The 26,258-nt window shown below is 42.7% G+C and overlaps 1 protein-coding gene across 3 annotated transcripts in view; it reads right to left on the bottom strand.

Annotated features, from left to right (window-relative positions):
* Window positions 1-26,258, bottom strand: part of LOC115377456 (putative uncharacterized protein MYH16) — a 44,534-nt gene that overhangs the window by 16,149 nt on the left and 2,127 nt on the right. The window contains exons 1-7 of one of the 3 annotated variants that reach the window (XM_030077191.1): window positions 23,710-23,784; window positions 20,287-20,466; window positions 10,301-10,528; window positions 9,034-9,138; window positions 7,792-7,878; window positions 7,247-7,392; window positions 5,249-5,339 (exon numbers count right to left, since the gene is read on the bottom strand). In XM_030077191.1, coding sequence (XP_029933051.1) covers window positions 5,249-5,339; window positions 7,247-7,392; window positions 7,792-7,878; window positions 9,034-9,138; window positions 10,301-10,528; window positions 20,287-20,418 — 789 coding nt within the window. In that variant the 5' untranslated portion in view covers window positions 20,419-20,466; window positions 23,710-23,784. Of the gene's footprint in view, window positions 1-5,248; window positions 5,340-7,246; window positions 7,393-7,791; window positions 7,879-9,033; window positions 9,139-10,300; window positions 10,529-20,286; window positions 20,467-23,709; window positions 23,785-26,258 lie in introns of those variants that run through there. The other 2 variants (XM_030077190.1, XM_030077192.1) reach the window with 2 other exon arrangements.

Genomic DNA, 26,258 nt, shown 5'->3' with positions numbered 1-26,258 from the left:
GCATGCACGGCCTCTCTGTCTTTTCCAGCACACACACACACACACATACACACACACTCACTCATGCACACACACAGTTCCCCACTCACATATCTGTTTCTTGTTAGATTTCCACTTTCCACAGCCTCAAATCAGCCACAAAATAAATATTGTGGAAATAATGCAATTGTAGGAAACATAACACACTAACAGTGTTAAGATGCTGGTGCCTAAAATCATTTTAAAAATGACTGCTAAACACAATCAAGACTTTTTATCACTAGAAGAAGTAGCTGTTACTTTACTTATTTGTAAACACAAACAGTTTTTTGCACTGGGAGGACTCAAACACACTGAGAGGATGATCCCATACTGATTTGATACTATTTTCATTTTAGGAGTATTCGTCAAGTCATGCAGTAAAATAACAAAATAAGCTCATCATTGCAGACAACTGTTGGAGGGTTTGATCTCCATAATTGTATGTGCTTAAAGTTTTAGCTTTCTTTTTTTCCACTGCACTCTGAAACCATAATAATTGTCCATAAATTGCAATCAGATGTTGCCTCATAGCCGATGTCTCCTCGCTTGTGTCTGAAGGGATATTCGGCAGCGTGGGCAGTTATATCCTGTGAGCGCCCCCTCCCCAGCAGAGGGGAAAACAAGAGCACAGTCCAAACAAGTGGAAACACTGTTGGTTCACACAGGCCGCTCGCAGCCCTGCCTCCGCATCAAACACGGATCATTTCAGACCCCCTGTTGATGCAATCCCACCATACTGTCCACATGTGCTCGGTTAACTCAGGACTTCTTCCCTGCAACGGTGCTGGAATATGAACCCTTTGTTCTTTTAAATGTCTTCAGATGGCAGTGTGTGACGTCCAGCGGCAACCATGAGACCTGGCTGTTTGATTGGCTGGGGTGATGACAGGTCCTGTTGACTGGGGCTTTGACTTCATTGAGGCCTCAGAGGTGAGAACGCAAGTCAAATCAGAGGTATTCATAAGCACGTGACACCTTTTCAGCACTGGTGCACACAAGACAGATAAAGACACGGGGCACTAGTATCACAGTCAAACGTCACTGTGGCCATTTTGGCGCAAACTTGAACTCTGAGTGATGGGTTGTATAGTTACCTGGTGTTATTTCACATGGTGGTGAAATATCCTCATTAGTTGCTCTGTGTTCCCCTGGGTTGGTTATCCAAAACCCTGTATTTCTACCTCTGTTTTAGTGTATAAACAAACATGAACAAAATGGATTATCAAAATATAAAAAACAACAAGTCCCAGTATCCATTTTGTTGAGGAAATTAAACAGCTCTTTTCTTGTATTTTTTTCTTTTTCTATTTGAATCAGAGAGTAGATCTGGAAGGTAGACTCTGCAGGAAACCTCTGTGTGGTAATCTTACACCAGGATGAAACAATCTGGTTTTCACAAACAATTTGAATTACATGAAAGAAAGTCCAGGGACTTTGTAGTACAGGGACTCTGTAGGACTTTGTTGTTTTTTTATATTGTCATAATCCACTTTGATTGCATTTGTTTATGTGTTAAAAGTGCTATTCTAGGACCTGTTTTACCATGCCCAAATCAGTCACCTCTAAGTGTGACCGCATTTAGAAATGTAGAGGTCTGAGGTAGAGGCTCTTCCTAAGCCTCTCAGTGCGGGCTGGTGTATCAAGTCCCTTCTTCCTGACCGCAGCAGGGGAAAAAAGGCCGTTATGCAGGTGGTTGGGATCTTTAATGATTTTACTAGCCTTATTCTTGAAGCCCCTGGTGTAAATATCCTTTAGGCAGGGTTGCCAAATGGTGCTGTCTGGTATTCAAAGACCTTGCCAAGTCATTGCATTTTCAAAACTCCATCCTTTTTTCCAGACCCTTCTCACTAAAGACTCACAGAAATCACTCCATCAGGCCAGTTTGGAGCATTTGAACTAGAAAGCCTCCACTCAACAGGTTTACCTCATGTGGATCAGATGAGCTGCTGTTGTCAGCCAGTCAGGCTCCAGCACTGTGACTGTTCTGCCTGCAAGGACTCAGTCTTCCAGCTCATCCCACTTCGCTAATTCAATTAAACTTTAAACAAACACTTTTATTTACAAAACACGATGCGGAACATAAAGGTCAATGTAAGTCATACGACATTTGAAAAACAAAAATCATAAAAACTAAATGAAAATGCGTCTGAATGCCATCTGAGTGTGTGGGACAGTTACAGTCACAACCGCAGCGTGATCTGACGTCATTTCTCCAGTGAAACATCTGGTTGTAAACAGACAGCAAGGCAATGCTGAGCTTTATCTTCGCAGATCGTGATGACCCCTTTACAGCACTGTGGTGGTGTATAACTGCTTTACAGCCATGTAATAAAACCACATGGGGCATGAAGGCCGTTGTAAGAAAGTAACTAACAGGGCTCCAAGCCTGCAACCCCAGGCGTACTCCCTCCAGCTCAACTGCTTTGAATTACAGTGCAGGGGGTGTTCCATCATAAAAGATACACAAGCTATCTCATTGATTCTGCTCAGTATGTGGATGTATTCATGTGACCTTTACATCAAAACCAGACACGAGTGGGCGACAGGCAAGCCGGACCGTCCAGTCGGCTGGTCTGTCTGTCCACCTGCATCTTTATCAGTAGGAGGATGAGAGCAGTCCCAATCCAAAGTCCACACACACACACACGCACACACACATGCACACATAAAGGCCTCATTGTGAGATAGGGAGAATGCCAAAGCTACAGTAAATGTGAAAAGACGTCCAACCTCACAGACGCACGGATCGCCTTTCACTCGTCCAATCAGAGGCGGCGGAAAGACAAAGGCGCTCTTTATGTTCCCCTGACAAACCTCTGGACGAAACATCAGGCTCCCAGAGGCATCCAGCAGTACCTGAACTTTACAAACACCACGTCTCTCAACAACATCTCTTTCCCTCTCTTTCTCATCCGTCATCTCTGCCTGTGTGTCTTTACTCACCCCAGAGAGACAAAACACATTATCTGCAACATGCACCAGTGACACATATAAAAAAAAAAAAAAAAAAGCTCTCAGACTTGTTTGATTCTATCTCACTGATGGCACAGTGAGATTTACAGTAAGAGCCTCAGTGTAAACTTCACTCTCCTCTGTTCCCATGGACGTTCACTTTGCAGAGTCAGGAGAAACACCACAGTAAATAGAGCATTAAGAAATCTCAACCACTAAATCTGTCTTAATCTTCTCATTATGAGACAATTATCTTTGGTGCTATGCGTTCATTGCTGTGGTCTTTCTGCACTGCACTTCCAACTGATCACCTGTCAATCAAACAAATTTATTTATATGAAATAAAAATAAAGGAGTCAAAATGACTTAAATGTTATTTTAGTCACATACTAATATATTCTACCATGCTTTGTCCAAATCCACAGACCTTTAAGAAAACGCTAGTCAAGATCCCAAAGTTCCCAAAGATACCAATTATGTCAAGCTAAATTACATGGAAATGTGTATAAAATGATACCCAAGACATCTAGATTTTTTCCATTTGATGTAATAGTACAGTTATAAAAAAAAAAAAAAAATGGTGTCTGGGGTTTGAATATTTCACTCATCATAAGAGTGCTATAGCCTCAACAATGCATTTGAACAAGGAGATACAAAACATCTCCACAACACTGTTGTACAGTATTGAAAAACATGATTTCATTAATGTAAAAGCTACTGTCCTTAAGGGGACATTTAGGGGAAAAAATCAAGGGTTAAAAAGCAGCTGCCCTTTCAATTACTGACCTCATCCTGGCGTGAACGCTGAACTCGCCAAACATGAATGACACTTGCATGCAAGTGTTTCAAATGCCAAGGGCGCGTGGTTAATGTCAATTACTTAGTCATGAAATTATGGCATTTGCAGATACAGGGCAGTGGCAGTCAGTCTGATAAAGCACACCATGCAAGCACTGGTCACTGACTCCAACACAAACACATCCCTTTGGGTGGAAACTTCCCTACTGGATGTCAGAAACAGAGGACAATCAATATAGAGTGCTTCGCCATTGCACTGAAAGGATGTAGAAAGGGTTAACCACCATATAAGAAGAGGGCTGAGCCAAAGACACCGCCCACTCCTGTTCCCCCATTTCACACCATAGGAGGGAGGCAGAAGATGGTTATCGGTTTGGATGTGGACGGTGTGTTTTAACCATCTCCTGACAGGCAGGGAGCTGTGTAGTGACTGCTCCAATCACAGAGCAGAGCCCAGCAGCTCTGTTGAAAGGCAGGAATGTGCTGCATCTCTCCAGTGCTCTGTAAGCTACAGCTGAGCCCCCTTATCAACCCTCCAGTCCTGCCGCCATCAACCATCAAGAACCACGTTAGGCAGGATTTCAATCAAAGCAAACATCACACAGTTGTCTCTGATTGGAGTCCACAGTAAAAGTGCTGTAATTTATGTACTTATTTTTTTTTTTATCTGTCCACTTTCCCACAAACTGCCTCATCTTCTTCTTCTTCAGGTCGTGAGTTCCTGTGTTTCCCAGCAAGGCTTTCAATAGCTCTCAGAAAAGAGGTGTGAATTTGCTGCATTTGGAGTCTCCCCTTTACTCCGAGTTAAATATGTTTTGTGGTTGCATTGCATTTTGGTCCACTGAGGAGACACTGGCATCTCTGCCTCTTCTGTGATGGATTTTTCTCTGTACACAATTGTGCATGGCTGTACAACGGTGATTTCAGAAAGAAGCCCTTGCTCTCTGATTCTGTGGGACTGACCTGACGTTTGTTGCTGATGCTTTAGACAGCTGACATTTTTTACCTTTACCGGTACTATTTTGTCCTAACATGGTGTCATCCAGTTTTGGCCAGTTTATCCATGGGAAGAAATACTGATACCAAAGCACAAAATGGGCCCTTATTGGTGCACTATGCAACATTAAGGGCGGATAGAGATATGGACAGTTTAGACAAAAAAATACACACTAAGAGGACAATTTATCTGATGAATCAGGATGATGACAAGAACCATGTACACTCAACCTTAAAATTTTTACAAAGTGCACCTTCCAATGCAGGTGTATCATTAATAGCGGTTTGTCCCTCTGGATTGTCCTTTTACACTTTGAAACACATGGGTTTTTATTTTAAACACTCTCTCTCTCTCTCTCACACACACACACACACACACACACACACACGCATATACACACTGTTGATTGTTTGTGCGCACTAACATATACACACACAAGCACACACTAACAGCGTGCAGTGGCAAACAGCAGGGTCTGACCTGCTGCTCCTTGGTCTTCCTCTGCAGCCCGATGTTGAACGCTTCCTCTGCCTCCAGCTTGGAGCTGGTGCTGCTGATCTCAAGGTCTCTCCTTTGGAGGGAGAGAGAGAGAGAGAGAGAGAGAGAGAGAGAGAGAGAGAGAGAGAGAGAGAGAGAGAGTTAGTTCAGCTCAGATGAGTGACACATTTCATTTTCTTTGCCAACGTGGACTGTTTGAGACAACAGAACACCTTAGCAACAGGGTGAGTCACTCATTTTATAAATACTGAAAGTGGAGGAGGGTCACGCAACTAACATCAATAGAACAAGTTTTGACTTTATAACGGAGATGTTATTGTTCAGCAATTGGTGTGTGCCGTGTGTGTGTGTCCTCTTGACAGCAGTTCATGTCTGCAGATGATTCTTGCTGCAAGGGAAAGTGTAGTGATTGACTCTATTTGCTCTCATATTACTGGGGGCAGATAGCAGCATGTTAGGACGTTAGTGAATGCCTGAGGGGTTGGGGGCTGAACGGTTCTAAATGCAGATAATGGGACAGTGGAGCATATATCATATTATAATCTTCATTGGGAGACAAGCTCTTCACATTCAATCGGGAGCTTCACATGGAAAAGCAAAGAAAGTTTTTATGTATTCCTGTGTTGTGTGATGTTTTTTGTGTGTGTGTATCTAGATAAGACCTGCTGAAGATATATTAACTTGTTCTAGTGCTGCAGGAAGGCATTAAGTGGATGGTCAACCAATGATAAAATGCTTCCATGAGGTCAGTATCAATTTATCCAACTGTGTAACGGCAGAAATTAGTAAATATTTATTAGGTAAATTAACAGTTTGCATCCGTGCAAATAATATCAAACTGGACAGTTAATCTTCATTTCAGCTAGATAATTACTTATCTGTATCTCAGTGGAAAAAGCTGTATTTTGACAATCTACATCCATTCCCTCAGAGGGCAATAAGAGTCAATAGTTTGACAAAATTGGACTGCGATACCCAGAAATCCTGTAAAAATGGGTGGATCAGTGGATTGTACAAGGCACTTTCATGTTCACTGACCAGGCCAGTTGTGTGATGTTTGATACCAAAAGACACCAAAGGGATGCAAAAGGCACAAGATCTAATGCTGGGCTGTGCAGCTTTCTCTGTATAACGTTCTTAAGTTTTGATTTGTTACTTCTTGTGGGCAGAGAAGTGACACCAATGGTTCATTTGGGTTAAAAACAAAAACAAAACAACAACAATAACAACTCTATGGTATCTCAAGAGGAGTGCCAGCCAGGAAGAGTTTGTTGTTTTGGTGTACAAAGAGCTTAGTGTTTTCTAAAAGTTAAAAAGAAACAAAACAATGGTTCGTGCTTGTGCATTTCCAAATTGTGGCAACAAAATGAGGTTCCACGCTTCATGCAGCTTTCATCGACTATGTTTGTTTGTTGGAGGGGGACAAACTGAAGTTGTGGGGACAGACTGACGCTGTAGCTAGTTGTGGTACAATTGGATCCAAACACTTCTGTCTGAACACTGTGCCAGCCGAAAATGAGAAAAAATCCTAAACCAAAGAACTTTTACTTAAAGAAAAATTACCTCCACCGTATCTGCTGCAAACAGAGTGGAGGTAATGTTATTAGACATAAAGAAAAATGTCTACCTCTGGATGGATTGCCTCCACAATGTTGTCAGACACTTACAATAACAATCTGAATCTGACAGTTGTAAAAACAAGCTCTTTTAGTGGATGCAATTTGATGTGAAAATGACCCTTTTGATTTGATTTCGTGGCTGCCAGCAGAAGCACTCTCGCTCAATACTGGACCAATCTCCCAAAAACTTCCAAAAAAGAAAAAAAAAAAACAACTTCTTTGCCCCTATCAATCATTTGGATCCCAAAAGGTGTAACAAGAGGGCCCAGGTTGAAAAATACCAGAATTATCCCTAAGAACATTTCCTTTCCATCTATTCTGAAAAATTTAGAGATGACGGGTTCAGGTATCTTTGACTGACTTTTTGATGAGGTCCTCCAGGCCGCTCCTCATCTTCTCCATCTCTCCCAGACTCTCCAGGGTGGATCTGCTGTCACCCTCCAGCTTCCTCCTGCTTTTCTCCAGCTCACCACGCTGACGCCGCTCCTGCTCCAACTGGTACTCAAACTTTATGAAAGCAACATCAAAAAAAAAAAAAAAAAAAATGAGTACAGCACATATATATCTAAAGGCCACTAGGATTAGACTGATACATGAGGACAATATTATTGGCCTTTTATTAAAATTCATACATGTTTTAGTCAGGGTAATCCACCTCTTATATGACGGATATGATCCAGTTTGATTGTTTACAGACTTATTGTAGACTGATCATCTATGAGAAGCCCTTGATCTGAATTGATTGTGATGCAACATTCCCACACAAATATGAAGCAATTATCATTATTCCGAGTTTCACAGGAGACACTCAGGGTCCAAAGAGGGTCTAAATGCTGTTTCAAAGGCTTTCCCACCCTGAGAGGAATAAAATTCTGCCAAAACACGGGTCATGTTAAATAAACTTACATCCTCAGCTTGCATTTGTAGCTGAGCCCTCTCCTTGGTCAGCAGGTTCACCTTCTCCTCTTCCCTCTGCAAGTCCTCGATGGCCTGCTGTGGTGATGAAACAAGATGATTGAGCCTGGGCTGCAGATGTGTCGCTAAATCATTAATCCTCCATCGCGTTCGATCTCACATCCATCTGTCCGCCACATTGGCTCTCAGGAAGATTGGAGTTCATTTGTTTAGTTGCAAAGATGATGCCAACATGTCAAAATGTCATCCCCCGTTTGATCCAGCTGATCAGAGATTTTCTGTCAGTCTTTCCATCAGTTTGGAACGAGAGCGCTGGAACATCAAGCTGAGCGTGATGACATCCTGTGCCTAAACGAACTAACAGCTGTGAGACTTTGTGATGCCAACGTTTTAGATCTTGTTTTTTTTGTTTTTTTTTATCTTCTCTTTGTACTCCAGACTCGATCCATAATCTAAGACATGTTCGGCAAACAGTAGGAAGATAATGAGGCCTGATGCTAAATTGCTGCCGCAGATTGCATTGGGGAGCAGGCTGCTACTGTTGGTCAACGCATCTGGCACACATTACTGAACAGGGCCTCTCATGGCTTACTATAAAAGTATGATGAGGTTGTAGGGGTTAAAATTTCTGAAAACAAAGTATGTGTGTGCGCACGTCTGGGTGTGTATCCGTGCATTCGCTGCATATATGTGTAGATAGGGAGCACATTTATCATAAGTGCCAGTTCTGGCAGGTCCTCGGGCCATATGGTTCTATTTTCCTTCACGTTTGTTTCATTTTCTGTCCAGAGGCAAGCAAGACATCTTTCTATACTTTAACAAATGGTGCAAATCTATCAATTACACAAGTACATAATCACAAATAAAACCCAAGGATACATTACATACAGAATGACATATAAGCAGGAATGCAGGGGAGGGTAAACCCCACCTAAACTCTATTTACACAGCTGCCACAGATCTTTACGAGGTGAATCTGTAGTAAACATTAATGTAAAGTGGTATAAAACAGATGAAAATTATGTGAAGATTGGGTCTTTTGGTGGTTATTTTTCTAACGATCAACACTGAATGTTTATTCACCTTTTTATTTATCACTGCAGCATATCACCACATACTGCAGTATCAGCAATATCTGCCCGTCAGCATATCCTGCTTTTACGATGCTGGGATCTGGGATTGGTTACCATAACCTTTGACCTTTGCAACACTCAGAGGTCACTGTGGTCTCACCTGGCTGAGCTCCACCAGATGTTCCTTCTCCTGCTGGAGCTTCTGCACCAGCTCGTCCCTCTGAGAAAGCTCCTCCGACAGCTTCGTCACCTCACTGTCTGACGACTGCTCACAGAGAGAGAGAGAGAGAGGTCAGCAAGTATCATGTGGCATTAAATTATCATAAAATGTCTAGTTATTCCCCACACATATGAAGCGTCATATCCTAAACTATCCCCTCTTCGTGTGGTAAATGTTTCCCTCTTGGGGATGCAGCCACGACGCCATGTGAAAACAGTGTTTCCAATCTGTATGGCTTTGCGGCCACACCATAAAACAATTATCTCCTTTTATGACAAAAACAGATGTCGTTATTTTGCCTCTTTCTTACAGACATCAAAGCTTTTGTGTATGCATGTGGTTTCCTGGTCCTTATTTTAGACATCAGGAGCTAATGAGAGAAGCGTGGAAGTTTCGAAGCTGTCGGAGCACTGGACGGCAAACGCGAGCCAGCAGAGTGGGATGGAGAGAGAAGAAAGGGGGGAAAGCTCAACAATTCACGGTGATCTCACTTCAGTGGGAACAGCTTTGCAACGTATGGACAGTCTTAAAGAGGGATGAGAACTATCGTTGACATGGAAAATATTTCATGGCAAATACATGCTCCTTTAGATCAAAGTCCACCCATGATAACTGTTGTGACAACGCCACAAATGTTAGACATAAGGTCATGTCAATTTTCACAAAGCCCTGTGTCAACTGTACTACCAAACAGGTCTGGGCCTGTTGCATCGACTGCACTGGATTCCCCTCACAATCCTCACTTACTGTATTTACACCACATGAAGGGACCAATTAGCAGAGATAGCTTTCACAATACATGTGTCTCTGAATTCACGTTCTTGAAAGCACAAGCCAGAGCAAATTAATGAGTGTAAATTAGCCACAGGTAAAACAACACATATCTTGTACTGATTTGGCACAGGCGATGTTGTGAGTACAGTACATTCCTTTGGCATTCCTAAACACAGATAGCATCTTAATCCTTCAGATAAAGGGGAGTGCTGAGGGGCTGTAATGGAGATGTCATCACAGCCTCCGTCTGTTGGCATCCACAGGTAGGAGAGATTGCTTCTGCATGGCACAGAAGTGGAATCAATGGCAAGGCATTAACGTGTGACCTAAAATTTCTGACACAGAGGTAGGTCAAACTGAAGCAGACTACGTCCCCTGCAGCTATGCACACACAGACTGTCATAAGGCTTTGTAGTTGCAGGAGTGTCCCTACCTGTTTGTCCCTCTCGGCAGCAGTCAGGGCAATGTCCAGTTCGTCCAGGTCGCGTCTGAGGCTGCTGCACTCGGCCTCCAGCCTGTCCCTGTGCAGGGCCAGCTGGGCTGAGCACGCCTCCTCCTCCTCCAGACGCTCCGACAGGCCGGAGACCTGCAGCTCCAGCCCACGCCTGGCTTTCTCCAGCTGGGCGCAACGCTGCTCAGACGCCTGGGCGCTCTCCTGCTCCTGGAGGTCAGGATACACACATGGAGAGAGTGAGGTTCTGCAAAACGTATCATGCATATTTCAGGGTTCTCTCACTTCTTATGCACTTTTTTTTTATATAATTTAATTTCATGCAGGATTTTATTTTGGGGGAAATTCCATATAATTTTCTACACTTGTTTTTACACTATTTTATTCTTTGTTTGTTTTGTACTGCATGTTTCAGTGATAATTTGCATACCTTTAGAAATGCTGGAACTCATTATTCCATATTTTTCATTCATATACTTGTACATGAATACTTTTGCTAGCTACCAAGGATGGCATAATCAGTTCAGTTTTTAATATCAAATTTTTCAAAGTTACCTCCTGATTTATCTGCACTCTATAAGCTCTTTTGTTGAAAAACTGTTGAAAAAATAATCATCATCATCGTCATCATCATCATAATCATAAATACTAGCATTTGCATTATGTCTAATTATCACCCCTTTGCTCTATTCATATTGTATATTCTGCTTTCGTCCATCAAAATTTCCTGCTTAAAAAAATACCTGTTTCTCCATATATGCTTTCATTTTACCTTACCGTATTTATAACTGTTACATAACTGTAGTTTGAGGAAATACACATTTTAAAAAAAGAGATAGGGTTCAGATAGGGCAAAGCCAGTCAAAGAATTAGCAAAAGGTGAAGGGATAAAGAGTTAAATGGAAGGGATTAAGTGAATGAAAAAAAAAGATTGAAAAGAAAAGGAGCCAAAGCAAAGGGAGAGACAATTAGTTCATACAAAGATGATCTTACCGCACGTTATGCCACAAGTTGGAACTTATCCTCCCTCAAGTAAGAAGCAAAGAAAGCCTAAGCTTGTTAGCCTAGCCTGTCTTTAATATATAGCAGAAAAGGCAGCACAGTGACGTACAGTGTGGACCTGATAAGCAAGTTCTACCAGACAGCAGATCACTTTGTCAACAGACATCCACAACAGGACCGAAAAGGCCTGATTGTGAGCGCCTGCTCTGGTTGCTCTTATTTTCTTACGGACCAGTCATCATGGGCAAGGCATTTGGAACGAGGTAATAACATACCCAAATATGTGGGCATTTGTGAAATGATCACAAAACCACATTTCCATCTGCATTTATTTCCATAAAAAGTGCTTGGCTTGTGCCTGCCTCCCTGCCTTTTTAAAGGCTCTTCACATCGTTTTGTCGCCTCTCTTTCTCACGCTCACCTTTTAACCCTTTCACCTCGGGGCCACAGAACAGGTACGTGCTGACAGGTCACGCATGAATGACAAGTTCATTCAGCACTTCAGCCGTGGACACAGGTCTACACATACGCTTATGCACATGAATCCAAACCAACACAAATATGCAGTATGCAGTTTGGAGTATCACTAGTAGAGACATTTGATGGAGGCACGGCTACTCTGGATGATCCATAATGCATTAATGAAACTCAGAGGGCAGAGTCAAAGAGCCACAGTTTTTCTGGCACAGTGATATTAGTCTGAAGCCCGGTGACAGAAGCCCTGCTCCATTGCAACTTACCGGGAAAAAAAAAAAAAAAAACAGACAAAGAAGGTGGCATGGTCCGCCACACCGCTGTACCTCACGAAACCTCCCAAGAGATTGTTTTCACAGGAGCAATTTTGACACAACAGCAGGTGAACACAGGTGTTACTACTGACATTAATTACAGGAGTGCTCCGTTCAGGGTCCTGCTGTTGTCGATGCTGGCTCACGGCAAAGACCGCCACATTTCAATGGAACCAAACCACTAATCATTAATTTACCCGCTATTTCATGTCAAAATGTGTCAACTGACGTCTTCTGTAGCTACTTCAGCGAGCGTGTGAATCAATGTATCGCTGGAATATTCTTTTTATTTGATTAGCTGGTGCGTGGCAGGGCCTTCTGAACTCACTTGATTCCTCTACCTGTTATAAAAAATAGCGGTGAAACTTGGTGGCCTTTATCTTGGTAATTTCTCTGCGTGAGAAATACAAGGTGTGGCGTGTGAGCGTGTGAACGGGTTGAAATGCGTGTGTCTCGCGCCCAATGCGTGAGACTTGAGAGCTTTGGCTAACATGCTAGCTGATAGCTACCTAGCCTAGGTTAGAGGTTAGCCTTTTGACCTTTCAACATCATGAATGTAACAGTCATGAATGAATTAAAAAAAAAATCATCATCATTTTGTTTATATTTTGAACAGTTTGTTTTTTATGCTTCACGTTTGTCAGCTAGCTAAGGGTTTCTCAGCTTCTGCCTTCCTACCTTTTTTTTTTTAAGTAAGGGGGAAAAAAAATTACACTATCACTCTGGAGAGCCAGTCCTACTGGTTAGCTAGTTTTTAGCTACATTTAGCCTACATTTTAAATGTCTGTGGGAAAATATCGCATGGCAACCTTTTCTTCTCATAACTGATAACAAACCGTTTGACATCACCAATTGTTTTTTTGACTAGGTATTTAACACCCACTTTTTAAAATATTACATATGAAACAGAAAAAAACCTCAGGCTCTTAAGCTCCGCCCATTAAGCTTTAAGTCAATCAATTATATTATTTCTGCATCCATGACTTTTCTAAATTGTGCCACTGAGAAAATGTTATACTACTAAAACTCCACTTTGCCACACACACACACTCCAAAAAGGGTTACCCACAGCTGCTAGTTTGTGCTCCAGTGTGGCGCTATAGCTATCCCAGTCCAGCTCCTCGGGTTCTGGCTCTGGTTCAGGATCCGCCAGGTTCCCGTTGGCCTCTTCATAGTCATCAGAGAGGGAGCAGCGCCGCTGCCGGCACCTCGCAGACACCACCTCCATCAGATCTCCTCTGGCCTACGCACAGCCTTGCTTTGCACACCTCAGCCTTACGGCGAGATAACAACTTGCCTGCCAAGGTGCTGCTCTGATCACGGTTCACTTTGATGAGAGACACTCAAAGACACTTCTCTTCTTTGGCTCCTCTTTTGATTGGCTGACAGCTGTTCAGGTTGATCCAGGTGAGTTTCAGCATGAGGAGCGGTCGTGATTCACCTCCAGTGAGCGTGCTCCCATTGGATCCCCTCTGTTGCGGCAGCTCTGCACCCCTTTCCTTCGCCTCCCTCAGACTCTTTAATCTGTCAGCCTCTCACAGTCCTCTCTGTCAACCTCTTTTTCCTCACTCTGTCGCTCTTTCAGTCCTCTCAATCAACCGTTCCTTTCCTTTTCATTTCAATGTGTGCTGAAATCTAAACATTCTTCCCTATGCCTGCTAATCTGCTGCCGGTTGTATGCAGCAATCCTGTGCAGCTAGGCTCCGGCCAGGATCTTTGACTGTGTTTTTACCACCAACGACCGCCTCTTCTCTCGATTCCACCAGAAACAGGTGTCTCTCCCCAGTTTCAGGGGATCCAAAGGTCTCCCAGAGGGACGGTGGTCGGTGTAGGATGTCAGGTCATGAGAAAAGCCTCTAACGTTGTGCCGTTCTTCCACAGAAACTCAGCCCTCAGCTGCACCATCAAAGCCCTCAACCACACCGCGGAAAGGCAAGAAAACAAGGGCAGTACTCCAGCATCAAAAATGCCTATTCTTCTCTCTGTCTACGTTGTAATTGACATAAATGTCTTGTGTGCCCACGCCCACATTTTCCCCACAATGCATTCATCTGAGCTCAAACAACGAGGCACATTGTGTTGTAGATTCAAGTGTGGATGATTTTCTTGAATGGAGCCACAAAAACTAGACTAAGCATTTCACTATCTACGGTAAACATCAGGCGGTGATGCACAATGGAATGAGTATTAAGATAAAAGGAATCTGTAATGATCCTCATGGGGAATTTGTGCCATTTGCAGATGCAAATAGTTTGACACAGCAAAGGAAACAGGACAAGAGTAGAGGAGGCAGTTAGAACATGTTTAATGATGGTGCATGAATCCAAGTTTGAAAAACGGATGATTGATTGTCTTAAGGGGTTTAAGTGTTGTAGCAGAACTTATTGAGCCAAAAATGAATGTGAAATATGTACATTATGACTTAAGTGAGAAAAAAGCAATACTAATGCATTATATTGTATAATTAATTTGAAGATTATGAGGGTATGAAGAAAAACTCTACCTTTAACATGTGCTTGTATTGGCATTAACAGGTCTGCAGAGAGCCATGTAGAGAAAGGCTTGGCATGTAGACAGAAATCAAGAAAACTGATTTATTATCATTATAATAATCACAATCAGGACATATTTGTGAATGAAAGCATCAGAGTATACTTTTAGGTGTTGGATAAAAATATATGGGCGGATTGCTGTACATTCATTGTCGTGATTCTTATGAATGTCATTCTGTGATCCAAAAGCTTCACAATACAACTGCAGGAATGCAAACCTGCGTGATCTCTCTAAATTACATAAAGCTAGAATAGCACCAACGCTAAAAATGGACAGAACTGGATTCGGTTATGTGAGTGAGGGATAAGCTCTCGGCCAATGCCACTGGCCCGGCAAAGGCATCCAACCACCAAAGGAAAACACTAAGACAAAAGATTTCTGAGAATTCAGTTTGCTTTATTTTGACAACGTGGTCTGAATTCTTGCGTGGACAGGCAGCACAGAGAAATCTGTTCATGGCTGTCCAGTAACTCCCACATGAACTGCAGAGGCCAGAGACACTCAGCGTGCCCAGACTGTCTCCCCACACACCAGCATGTCCAACACCAACACTCTCATATCTGACCAGAGGGCTGCCAGTGAATCAGATATGCCCCTGAATCAAATGGGGATATGGGAAATCTAATCTGATTGCGGATTTGCGTTGTATTACCACATGTAAGGCTTGACGCCAAAAAACACACGTATTTATCCTTTGACTGACTTTTCCACAAGAGCCAAACTGTCTCATGAAGTATTTCACTGCTTAGTTCAATGTTTGTCCTGATTCCAAGTATATGAAGTTTAATTTACCCCCAAAAATGGCACTTTTACCCCTTTCATATACAAATCACATACAAATTATCTAAAATTTAATTATTTAAACAAACTGAGATACAACCAAGTTAAGTGTATTCAGTGATGTTATACTTTGTGTGGCAAGGCACTTTTATGCAATTGCTGGCATTTGTATAGGGGAGTAAGGGTACACTGGAGGAAAACAGGGGAGGTTCATTCTTTTTCAATTGAAATCGGTTGAATCATAATGATTGGCTGCCCTGTCTGTCCATCTTTGTGCTTAGCCTATCCCGGCAGTGTATAGCTTGTATAGTATGGGGCCAATCAGTGGCACTCTGCTGGTGATGACGAGTTAGATGTCCAGCGTGCGCAATGAACAATGACAGACATGGCGTCCCACAATAAAGAGAGGACAAATGTCCGTAAAACGGCTACCTGCGCAAAAATTAAAGGGTTTTGCTGCGGTCACTCCCTGCTGACGATAGTCTTATTAAAATCAAAAACTACTTGGACAAAAACGAAGACAATAAACCGAGATCCTTGATTTTAACTTTACGTTTGAGTTGTTTGGTTTTACTCCGAGCAACAACAGATAGAGACTGAATGGTTTCAGGATTGCCTGTTAAATCATACACTGAACATTGTTTCCCCAGTGAGAACTGTATAACGGGGGGCAGGGTCAATCATTTTTTCCATTAACTTTGGGAGGGTCATTTCAGAGCACTCTAAAATCCTCCAGTGACCCGTCTTTCTAAATAATGTACAGTCCCTTGCAGAAAAGCCCTCTGGATAGGCACGTGACTACTGTCATCTCCGGATACACTAAGTAACATTTGGCCATGTAGGACCGCTTCCTTGCCAAAGACATTCTTCACCTTTCAGAGATCAAACCGGTGCCTCCATGAGGTGGAAAGCCTCAGTAAGCCTGGCATTTAGTTGACAGCTTCCTGAGAGGAGGGATGATACAAGCAGAAAGGGGAGGCTGTGGGTTGAGCAGCAGCCTCCAGATGTGAAGATAGAGCTGCACCAAATCTGAGCAAGAAAACTCAAAGCTTAATAGAGTAAAACCCACACCTCATAGCAGAAATATAGTGGAGAATAGGCATAATAGAGCTGGAGCTAACTTCCTCATCCATTTATTCAGATCAGTCTGTGCCATTATCTAACCTCAGTTTATCTTTCTTCATTGACTCCTCCACACATTCATTCTGCATCCTTCCATTTCCTCTCCTTATCCTGCCTTCTCTCTCTCTCTCTCTCTCTCTCTCTCTCTCTCTCTCTCTCTCTCTCTCTCTCTCTCTCTGCCTCTCTCTCTCTGCCAGTCTTTTGTCCCAGAGATCGCCTCAGGCCCCAGAAACTTCAGAGCCAGCCCAGGCTGAAAGTTTTTCCACATGCAGAATTGGGGCATCTGGATCGCTCTGGAGGAACACTCCACATTTATTTCCCATTAGCAGTAATTGAGGGGTAAACAGACTGCTTTTCTCTGTTTATATCCACGTGTCTCAAAGAAACTCACAAGCTACAGAAAAACGTTTTCTTTTGCCACTTATTGTTAAAGTGGCAATCCATGAGATCATGTTTTTTATGTGTGCATGTGTGTGTGTGTGTGTTGTCTCTATCCTTGGCACCCAGTTGTCATTTCTGTTGTGCTTGTGCAGTGCACTTCTCAGAGATCACTTGCCAGTCAAAGTGTGGGTGGTACAGTGATGTCTTTTTCCCTGGGTTTTCTGTTACCGAGGCTTGAGTTCCTTTGCCTGTTCAGCCATGGTGGCTATTACTGCTGATGCAAACTAACTACTGAGTTTTTCTATGTGTTACAAAGAAACCAGAAGTGTAAAACACATCACTCTCCGTGTGATGGAAGACTTTTCCCAGGAAAGAGCTACAAGACAATGAGTGAAATCATAAAAGGTTTTAAGAACTGGCAATAGGTAGATTCACTACTGTATTACATGAGAATAACGCAGATCACTTGGCATCACGAGGATTGGAAAAAAGCAACAGTAAAATCAAAAAAACTCAGATAATAGCCACATGCACACATACAGGCATACACAGTGTCGCCCTCACAAGGCAGCAGGGTAGTAAGGTTGATTAAAAAGCAGGAATTCTGATGAAAGATGTGTGAGATGTGGCCCTGCAGTCCGAACAACCCCAACCTCAGAAACCTTCCCCTTTGGAAAACTGGAAGGCTTCCTACAGGCAGCAGCATTAAATAGCTCTGACAAGGGGTCACATTTCTCACTGCAGTCAAATCAGAAAGGCTCCAAGGTATGAATTATATTGGCTGATCTGTCTCCTCCCCAGATTAACTTTATTATTTACAGTTGGCTAATCTAAGCAGCAAAAAGACACAGTTGGAGCCAGAGCACACCTGGTGACTTCGATAAAAAAAAAGTAATGTTTGTCTGTAAAAGGGTCGTAAAAAAAGGAGCGAGGAGTTATAGACTTCACTGCTTAGCTATACTGATTTTAAATGCTTAATAAATGCAGCGTATGGAAAAATGTGGAGGAACAATGCACAGGAGAACGGGATTTAACAGAAATGCTATAAAGTTTAAACCCACCTACACCAAGTTCAGGTCATCTGCCTCGAGTCCCCAGTGGCTCCAAATGTCACATATAAATTATATATAACATTTTTTTCCTAACTTAAGACTTCCAGTAGTCAAAAGCACCTCTTTTATCTGTTTAAAATATGAGACAGCCCAGGAACACAAGCACAAACAGTCAGCTAATGTCAAGCAACCTGAGGGGATAAGTATGTGCTTACATTTGTTGCCATCAGTAATAGTTCATGCTATTTTACTCACTGTGTATTTATGGATTTAGGAGTTTGTATACAAGTATGTGTGATAGTTGCAATAATAGAAAAGACAAAGAAGAATAGAAAAGAGTGAGGGGGAACCCGTTCCTAGGTTTACCTCTGGCCCCCAAATCACTAAGTCTGCCCCTGACCAAGTTTGCCAGTGTCTTTATTTGCAGAATATAGTCAGTCAGTCAATAACTAGCATGAAATCCAGTATATCAATAACATTACTTTTAAGAAAATAGTGTCTTTTAAAGAAAAAAAAAACTTTGACGATGATCATCTTGAAGCCATGGTTAATCTGCCAACATCACTGGTTCTCTTAGGATACCGATTCTGCCGAATAGCTAAGGTGCTCCGTTTTCAAAAGCACCTAAAGATGGTCACAAAAGATTCTCACTGACACTTCAATTTGTCGAAACCAGACAGCAGTAAAGCGGGGCGACGAGAGCAGCAGTCCAGCTCTCTCAGGCAGTTTACGACGTGTTCCACTGAAGCCGTCTGAAGGGTCTGCTAAGGCACTCAGCGCCAGTAATGACCGAATCCCCTGGGTAACCCTGGAGCGCTGTCTGCAAACACTGGCAATACCAGTACCGCTCCGCTTTCTCACACTAAATCCTCTGCCCCGAGGAGATTTCATTCCAAAATGGGATATCCACCCACTTTGAAAAATGTGACAGCCACTCTACCAAAAATGATTGTTGGCATGACTGTGGAACTCAATGTGGAATATCGTTTATCAGTTATCTTAAAGCTGCACCAGGAAACTTTGCATGTGGGCAGCTCAAAAAAAAAAAAAAAAAAATGAGTATTTGGAAGCGTGACGTCAGTAAAGTGCCCGCAGCATGATCACCTGTCTGTGACGCTTCATACCAAAGGAAATTGGAACAAGAGACATAAAAATATCTCAAAAAAATATCCAATATGACTTCCAGTGTACTGAGAAATGATCAAATGCAACACCAGAATTGCATTTGACCAAGCGGATTGCACATTCTTCTGCATATGTATATGATTGTTTCATGTGAATTTTCTTGTTCATTTATTGATTGATCTCTAGTTTATCCACGTGTTTTCTGATCTTTTACAGTTGAATTCAGATTCCCATTGGACCCATTCCATCCTGGGTTAAATGATGCTTTTATTGTGTAGCTTTCTTGATGGCTGAGGAAGGTCTGTACTGAAATATTGTTTAAATTAAAGACTTTTTGTTGTGCAGGAGTTGCACCTTTTTAAAGGTCTTGCCTTTTGCAGCACCAAGATCTTTGCTGAGAACTAAGTGGCATAAGAGGTGACAGAAGCAGCACAGTATTGTGGAACTTTTGAGGAGATGATGGTGAATATGTAACATGCTGGAGAAAAAGCTATTTGGAAATCTCCATCTGCATCTATTATGTTTCAAATGATTACTCTTGATTAATCTTTAGAGACAAGCCTCTCCCGTGAGTTTTTCACAATCAACCATCAGGCAAAATGTCAAACGCTCCGCTTTCCAACCTTATAAGCTGATCTCCACAACAAACAGGGGATGTGCCTGCCAGTCAAACAGTTCCTCTCACAGTAAGCCAATCAGTCATGAGCGTATGCCTCAGGCCAAGGAAACAGCAGGGTGCCTCACAGTCCCTATGACAGTCTCAGTAAAAAAACAACACAGTCTATATTTGCTCGCTCAATAAAACGATGTGCTGGAAAACGGTCAATGCAGCAGTGAAAACCCACAGAGAGAAAGCAGCATTAAAACAAGCTAGAATACACTGAAAGCCATGGCCACTGCATCCCTCCCCCCTTCCACCCTCCCTTGCTCTGGCTCTCCCCTCTGCAAGGGTATCATTATCTACTTAATATCATCCACAGCGGGGTTTGGTGTAATGACCATGTTCAAAATCCCTTATCAAGCAGAAATTCAGAGATAATCACGAGTCATGTGAGCTTTAGAGTATTGAGTTTTTGAAACAAAAGGAAATGGAAGCAAAGGAGAAGGGGGGTGGACAGAGCGTCAAGCACATCGGCACAGGGGTTAAGTTAAGATGTTGACTTACAGTTTGGTATTTAGTGGCCACCTCATTCTTTTCCTTGTTCAGCTGGGCGTTCTGCTCCTCCAGCTCGCGGACCTTGGAGAGGAGTCGGTCACTCTGCTCTATGGCTCTCCTCAGCTCCTCTCTCTCCCTCATCCCTGCCTCCTGTGTCTGAATGTGCTGCTGCAATGACAGAGACGCAACCTGGAGCAACACACACACACACACACACACACACATACAAATTCACACACATACACGTGCAGAAAGCCTGATATTCAAGCCTGGCTGGCCAGCTGGCTGGCTGGCTGGCTGGCTGGCTCTCACTTCTGCTCACTTCTGTCTGGAGTCTAAACTGCTGCACCCCCCTTTTCTCTCCTTCCTTCTCTTCTCCCCACCATCTACAACTGACACACACACACATACACACACACACGAGTGCCCCTGTCTATGTGCTTTACCATCAAACAGACATCCCTCCACACATACAATCACACACACATGCACACGCACTGTATAAACCAATGCAAACATATGCTCCTCTTTCTCCAGACAGGCCTCCTGCTGGGCCCTCTTGCACTAAAACAATATAAAATTTCCTCCCTGTGCTGCTGAGGAAAGCAAATGCCTGTCCCACTTTACATTGACTTATGGAGAGAAGGTTACCCCCTCGTGCACTGAAATGAAAGAGGTAAGCATTTTAAAAGATGTCATATGAGGAATTTTTAATACAAGTACATCACTGTGAAATTAATAGTGATACCCTACCATAAACAAATGAGAGTATGATCAAAACGATTTGTAACCTCTGTCACACGCCAGCGGTACATTTCCACATTTCCCATAAACCCTTTTGCTTCCTGTCATAAAGAGGACGTTGCCTTTTCTTTGCTTCTTCAGTCAAAAGTCGTTCACTTTACTGAAAAGGATAAACCTCTTGGAAGTGATTGTTCCATGGCCTTTTCAGTCTTTCCATCATCTGCCATTGCCAGAAACTCTGAAACTCCATTTGAGCTGAAGAGCAATTTCCCTTTGTGCCATTCAGTAATCCAGCAGATCTCACCAAACCTAACATCAAGGCACACAAAGTGTCTCTTTGCTGAAGGTCTCATGCATTTCTTTCTAAATGAATCTGACAATGAAATAAGTCTGTAAAATGCTACAGGTAGTGCCTGTTCATCATCTATACAGAGCACACAAACATCGACCGAACGTAGGCCATAGATCTCACACCTCATCCTAATTGCAAGCTTAGTGAGTGAGCATAGCTGATGCTGTCTAGGCTGCAATATGGAAAGCCAAAAGTCTGTGCGTCATCTCAGAATATTCATATGCGGTTATAGGGTGGAACAAGCAGATTGACACTTCAAAAATAGCCACCAGGTGTCTGTTGATGCTCTGGTGATAGACGTGGCATTGCTCATCATGCTTGTAATGTACAGTCTCACGGACGCTTGCTCACTACGCTTGCAGTTAGGACGAGGTATAAGATCGTAAATTAACAACTTCAGAAAAAGCATCTTGGACATTGGAGATGTTTTATCTTGCCTATGTAGGTCCAATGTAGGCGTTTCATCACAGGCGTGACATTCGAACGATCTCCAAACTACATGGGGATGGGGATACAAAGGTCCAACATTGTGCTAATGAGATAACTAGGAAGGGGTGAACTAAACACAATCTAATCCTTCATCAGTTTGATGCGGACTGGCTGACAGCATGATGAGAGTGTGCTACCAGGGTATGCTCAGTTTCATCCCAGCAGAGTAGAGCAAGAAGTCCAGTTAAACATTGAGATCAGTGCACCAAAGCTAGCTAGTATTTCAAGTAGTTTTATGGCTTGTTTTAGTGTACTTTGCCTGCACCTTACACACCAGATTGGTGTGGTTTACCAAACAGAGGAACTGTTTGAAAGTCAATTTAATATACTCCTCTGGGTTCAAAACCTTTGATGACACCAGTTGAACCATCATGATGCAGTGAACTCCATCCATCTGACCGGCACCTCAAACGAGTTAAAACAAACACTAAGAATTATTTGCGAGTGCTGCTCCACCCAGACGTGATCACTACCTGGTACTAAAGATCGAAGGTTAGCGTTCACCCAGCTGCTGTTTAGCTCAGCAGAGGCAGATGATGGTGTAAGAATGCCAGAGGTATGTGCATGTTATTGTAGAGGTAGGCCTGGTTTGAATCTTAGTCCCAGACCACTTCAAACCAGAAAGGTGGCTAATCTAACTTCTATCAGCTGATGAGCTCCCCAACAGACCAAGGTAAACACAGTTTTGTGCACAAATCAAAGCAGTGGTTTTACAGAGGAATTCAGCTCAGACGTTTCTCATGATCAGAATATCCAAGATGGCGGAGGACAAGGGGAAAAAAAACAATCTAATTTGGTGTTAATTTTTATGTGCATGATGAGGTAGTGTTATGGAAACAAAATCCAGACCCGCAGTTGGTGAGTCACTCAGGTTTATAAGACCCACTTCAGTTAAATCCAGTAGTGGCCTGTTCAAATACCTTCCCACTGAGAGTTAAACACCTAGCACCTGTCTGAAGTGCTTCAAGCAGATTCAAACAGTGCATAAACTTAATTTTTATGATGTGTAAGTAATGAATCACATTGTTGGTTGGTTTGTGGTATCACACTTGGTATTCTTTGAATGCTATTTACAGCCCAAAGGAACAGCCAGCTGAGCAACATCACCGGTGCTTCTGTATGCTGTCTGCATTGGATTCAGGGACAAGGCCTTGTAATGGCCATAAACATCCAAATTTAATGCATTTTACACAGCCAAAAGTTCTCCTGGTCGGTGACCTTGACCCAAATGCATTGTCCAATATAACTAATGTGTCTTGCAGAAAGTAATTGTCTACTATAGGCATTACCCTGCATGCCAGAGTCAATCAATCTTCTTTCATTTTCTCTCCACACCTAACAAGATTGTACAAGTCATTTTGGCTTGGCTACCGAAGCATAAATTTGTAGTTTCCTTGCCTGGAAAAACAGATGTGATCTGATTTTCCGCAGTGAGGTCTGAGGAAGAGGAGGTTTGAAAGGGAAAGCTATACTACAGAAAGACAGGACACACACACACACACACACACACACACACACACACACACACACACACACACACACACATACACAGGGAAAAACCTGTTGCTGCTTGAGCACTGGTGTCTTTGCCACTGGAAAAGAGCTGTCATTAGCTCAGCTCTTTGAACCCCAACTGTGATTTTACCTCTCAAAACTGACACACTGTACAGTTTGTCAACGGGAAAATGAGACAGGGAAATGTGGCATCATCTCCTTAAGTGTCCGTCGGTAATTGCCACGTTGTCCAAATAAGATTTAGGCTGTGTGTGTTTTAACCTCCATGAGGATATGCCCCCTGACACACCTGAACTTCCTTTAGAGCCCATTTGAAAACACAATATATTTACCTGTCAGTGCAGGATTTGCCACAGTACTCAACATCAATCTGCACGCTGCTGCCAAACACAGAGCCTTGATGAATGTGACACATCAATGGTTCACCTTTAGCATGATCACAGGGCTCAACCTCCTAAGCCAGTGCTATTGTTGTGAATGCACCAAGCAGTCCAAATGAAATGCTCCCTCTGCGCATGATGAATGTGGGTTACAGTGTAACAAAGTGTTCGTGTTTTGACTTGAAGCACAGGGATGTTTGTCCAATCAAACCTGCTGAGCCAACCGTCAAAACAGACACACAAGGGCGCAGATATGAGATTTACACACTTTGCCTCTCCTCCCAGTAAAACAAACCTTCCAACTTTCCGTCTGATTTGGACTTCTGTAAACACTGTCTCTTCTTGTGAGTCCAGAATTTAACGCATTTTTTCCTAATTTTTCCAGACAATGTAGTAGTTTCCCAAACAACCCCATTACTTCCCATTCCTTGCATTCCTCCTCAGTGTGGGGGTAACTGGGATATTAGTCCCATGATCTCCATTCCTCTAAGTTTATTTGAACAGCTGTGCCCCATCTCTACTCCCATTCACACCTGTTAAAGTTTACAATGCTATTAGCTATATCCTCCTAAAATAAAGACCTTGAGCACTGTACTACTGTACATTATTCCCATCACCGTCTGCGCCACCCAAATAAACGTCGAGCCAAAGTATCTTCGAACAACATGATTACAGCAAGAGGCTAAGAACAAGAAGCTAAAAAATTGGACTCTGCTTGCAGATTGAAGTTTTAGTCTTACAAACATCTTTTGGAGGCAGAGATGCTCAGGATGCAGAAATAATAACAAGCTAGTTAGCAAGCTACAGCCTATTGGGACCAGTTTGAACACTGATCTGCAAAACTAAATTGCTAACCTGAATCAATACACTGAATTTTTTGAGTAGGACGTTTTCAAAGCAGCCATTTTGAAATGAAATAGCAGGGTAAACACAGGTGTTACTGATGACATTAATTAAGGTTCTGTTCATTTAAGTGTAGTAGAGTCTTTCCAGTGAGCCAACAAGAACAACACTAAGGCCCTGGCTCTGTTATGGAACAGAACCTTAATGTCATTAGTAACACCTGTGTTTACCCTGCTATTCATCTCAAAATGGCTGCTGTGAAAAACATGTGTTAGTGTAAGAGTATCAAGGCACATACAATTAGCTACCTTATGTGTTGTACCCTGTCTTTTTCACTGAGCTTCAGTTACTTAACCAGAAAAACTGTCTCTTTGACTCCGCCCACTGAGATTTGACTCATTCAGTGAGGTTAAATCTACCTCCAGAGCTGACCTGTTTGTGCAATGAAAACCCCAATCTGCAAAATGCTTCCAGGTGAATGGACTGCAGGGTGAAGCAGTCCATAGCTTGGCCTCTGGCTGAACCCTGGACCGGGTCATGGAGCAATGCACAGCCAGCCTTTGATCAGCAAAGCAGCTTGCAATTCACTTTAACTCATCTGATGTGGAAGACTGGGTGCAGGTCCCATACAGTACTGCTGGCTTATAAATCATATCATTGACATGATTGTTGTCAGGTAATTACAGTGGGGAGATAAGTGCTGGCATTATCTCTTGAATGCCAATTGTTGTGGCTTGTGGTGGAGGTGCTGATTGAAATGTCTGACATAGTTGGACCTCAGTTCAGCAACATGGCCACCGGTAAGTGTGGTCATGTTTGACTTAATGGACTGAAGTCAAAAGCAATATCACCGTCTATTATTACCTGCACTTTGAACAGACCAAAACATAGCATTATCTGGAGATCACCAGGATTCATCTCATCCTTTCAGTTCAGCTCCTTTCAAATCTATTATAAGATGAAACGGCCAGCACGGTGACCCAAAACACTCCAACGTGATGATGACCCACATGTATGTATCATCAAAGGGAAAAATCACAGCTTTTCATGTCTTTGTTGGCAGACACACCTGTAAAGACGGTGCCAGGAAAGATCTGTATGCATGTGTCTGTGTGTGTGTGTGTGTGTATGAACTGCATGTGTGGGTGTGTATGAACTGCATGTGTGGGTGAGTATGAAAACAGAGCGAGAGATTGGACCAGCATCCATCTGCTGTAAGAGCCGTCATGGTCTGCAGTGGAGGGGAGCCAGTCGACGTCACACACTCATTCATCATAGACAGAAAGACGTGACAAAGCATGCAGTCTACAGCACTGTGTGGGACCGACACACAGATTTGTCCACCCAACGGCTCAATATTGGCTTTTTATTAAACATTTGATATTGGCTGGCGTAATGGAGGTTCAAGTCGTGCCACATGTCATGCCTTAAATGCTAAACACTACCAGAAATACTGAATTCATGTAATTTTTGACATGAAAAGTATTAGGTATGGGGATATTGGATATCCACATACAGTGTTGGAAAACATTTTCAGACAACCTTAAAACCCTCACAATCTCAAATATTATCATGAAATATTTGTGGAAAATCTTTTTTGTGTTTCAAAAGGTGTGGCTGCATTAGACAGATACAAACAAATACAAATTATATTTTTT

This window comes from Myripristis murdjan, chromosome 19 (assembly GCF_902150065.1).
Source record: "Myripristis murdjan chromosome 19, fMyrMur1.1, whole genome shotgun sequence".
NCBI classification, from domain to species: domain Eukaryota; kingdom Metazoa; phylum Chordata; class Actinopteri; order Holocentriformes; family Holocentridae; genus Myripristis; species Myripristis murdjan.
The sequence above is the reverse complement of the archived record's forward strand: the minus strand, read 5'-3'. Positions and strand labels throughout refer to the sequence as shown.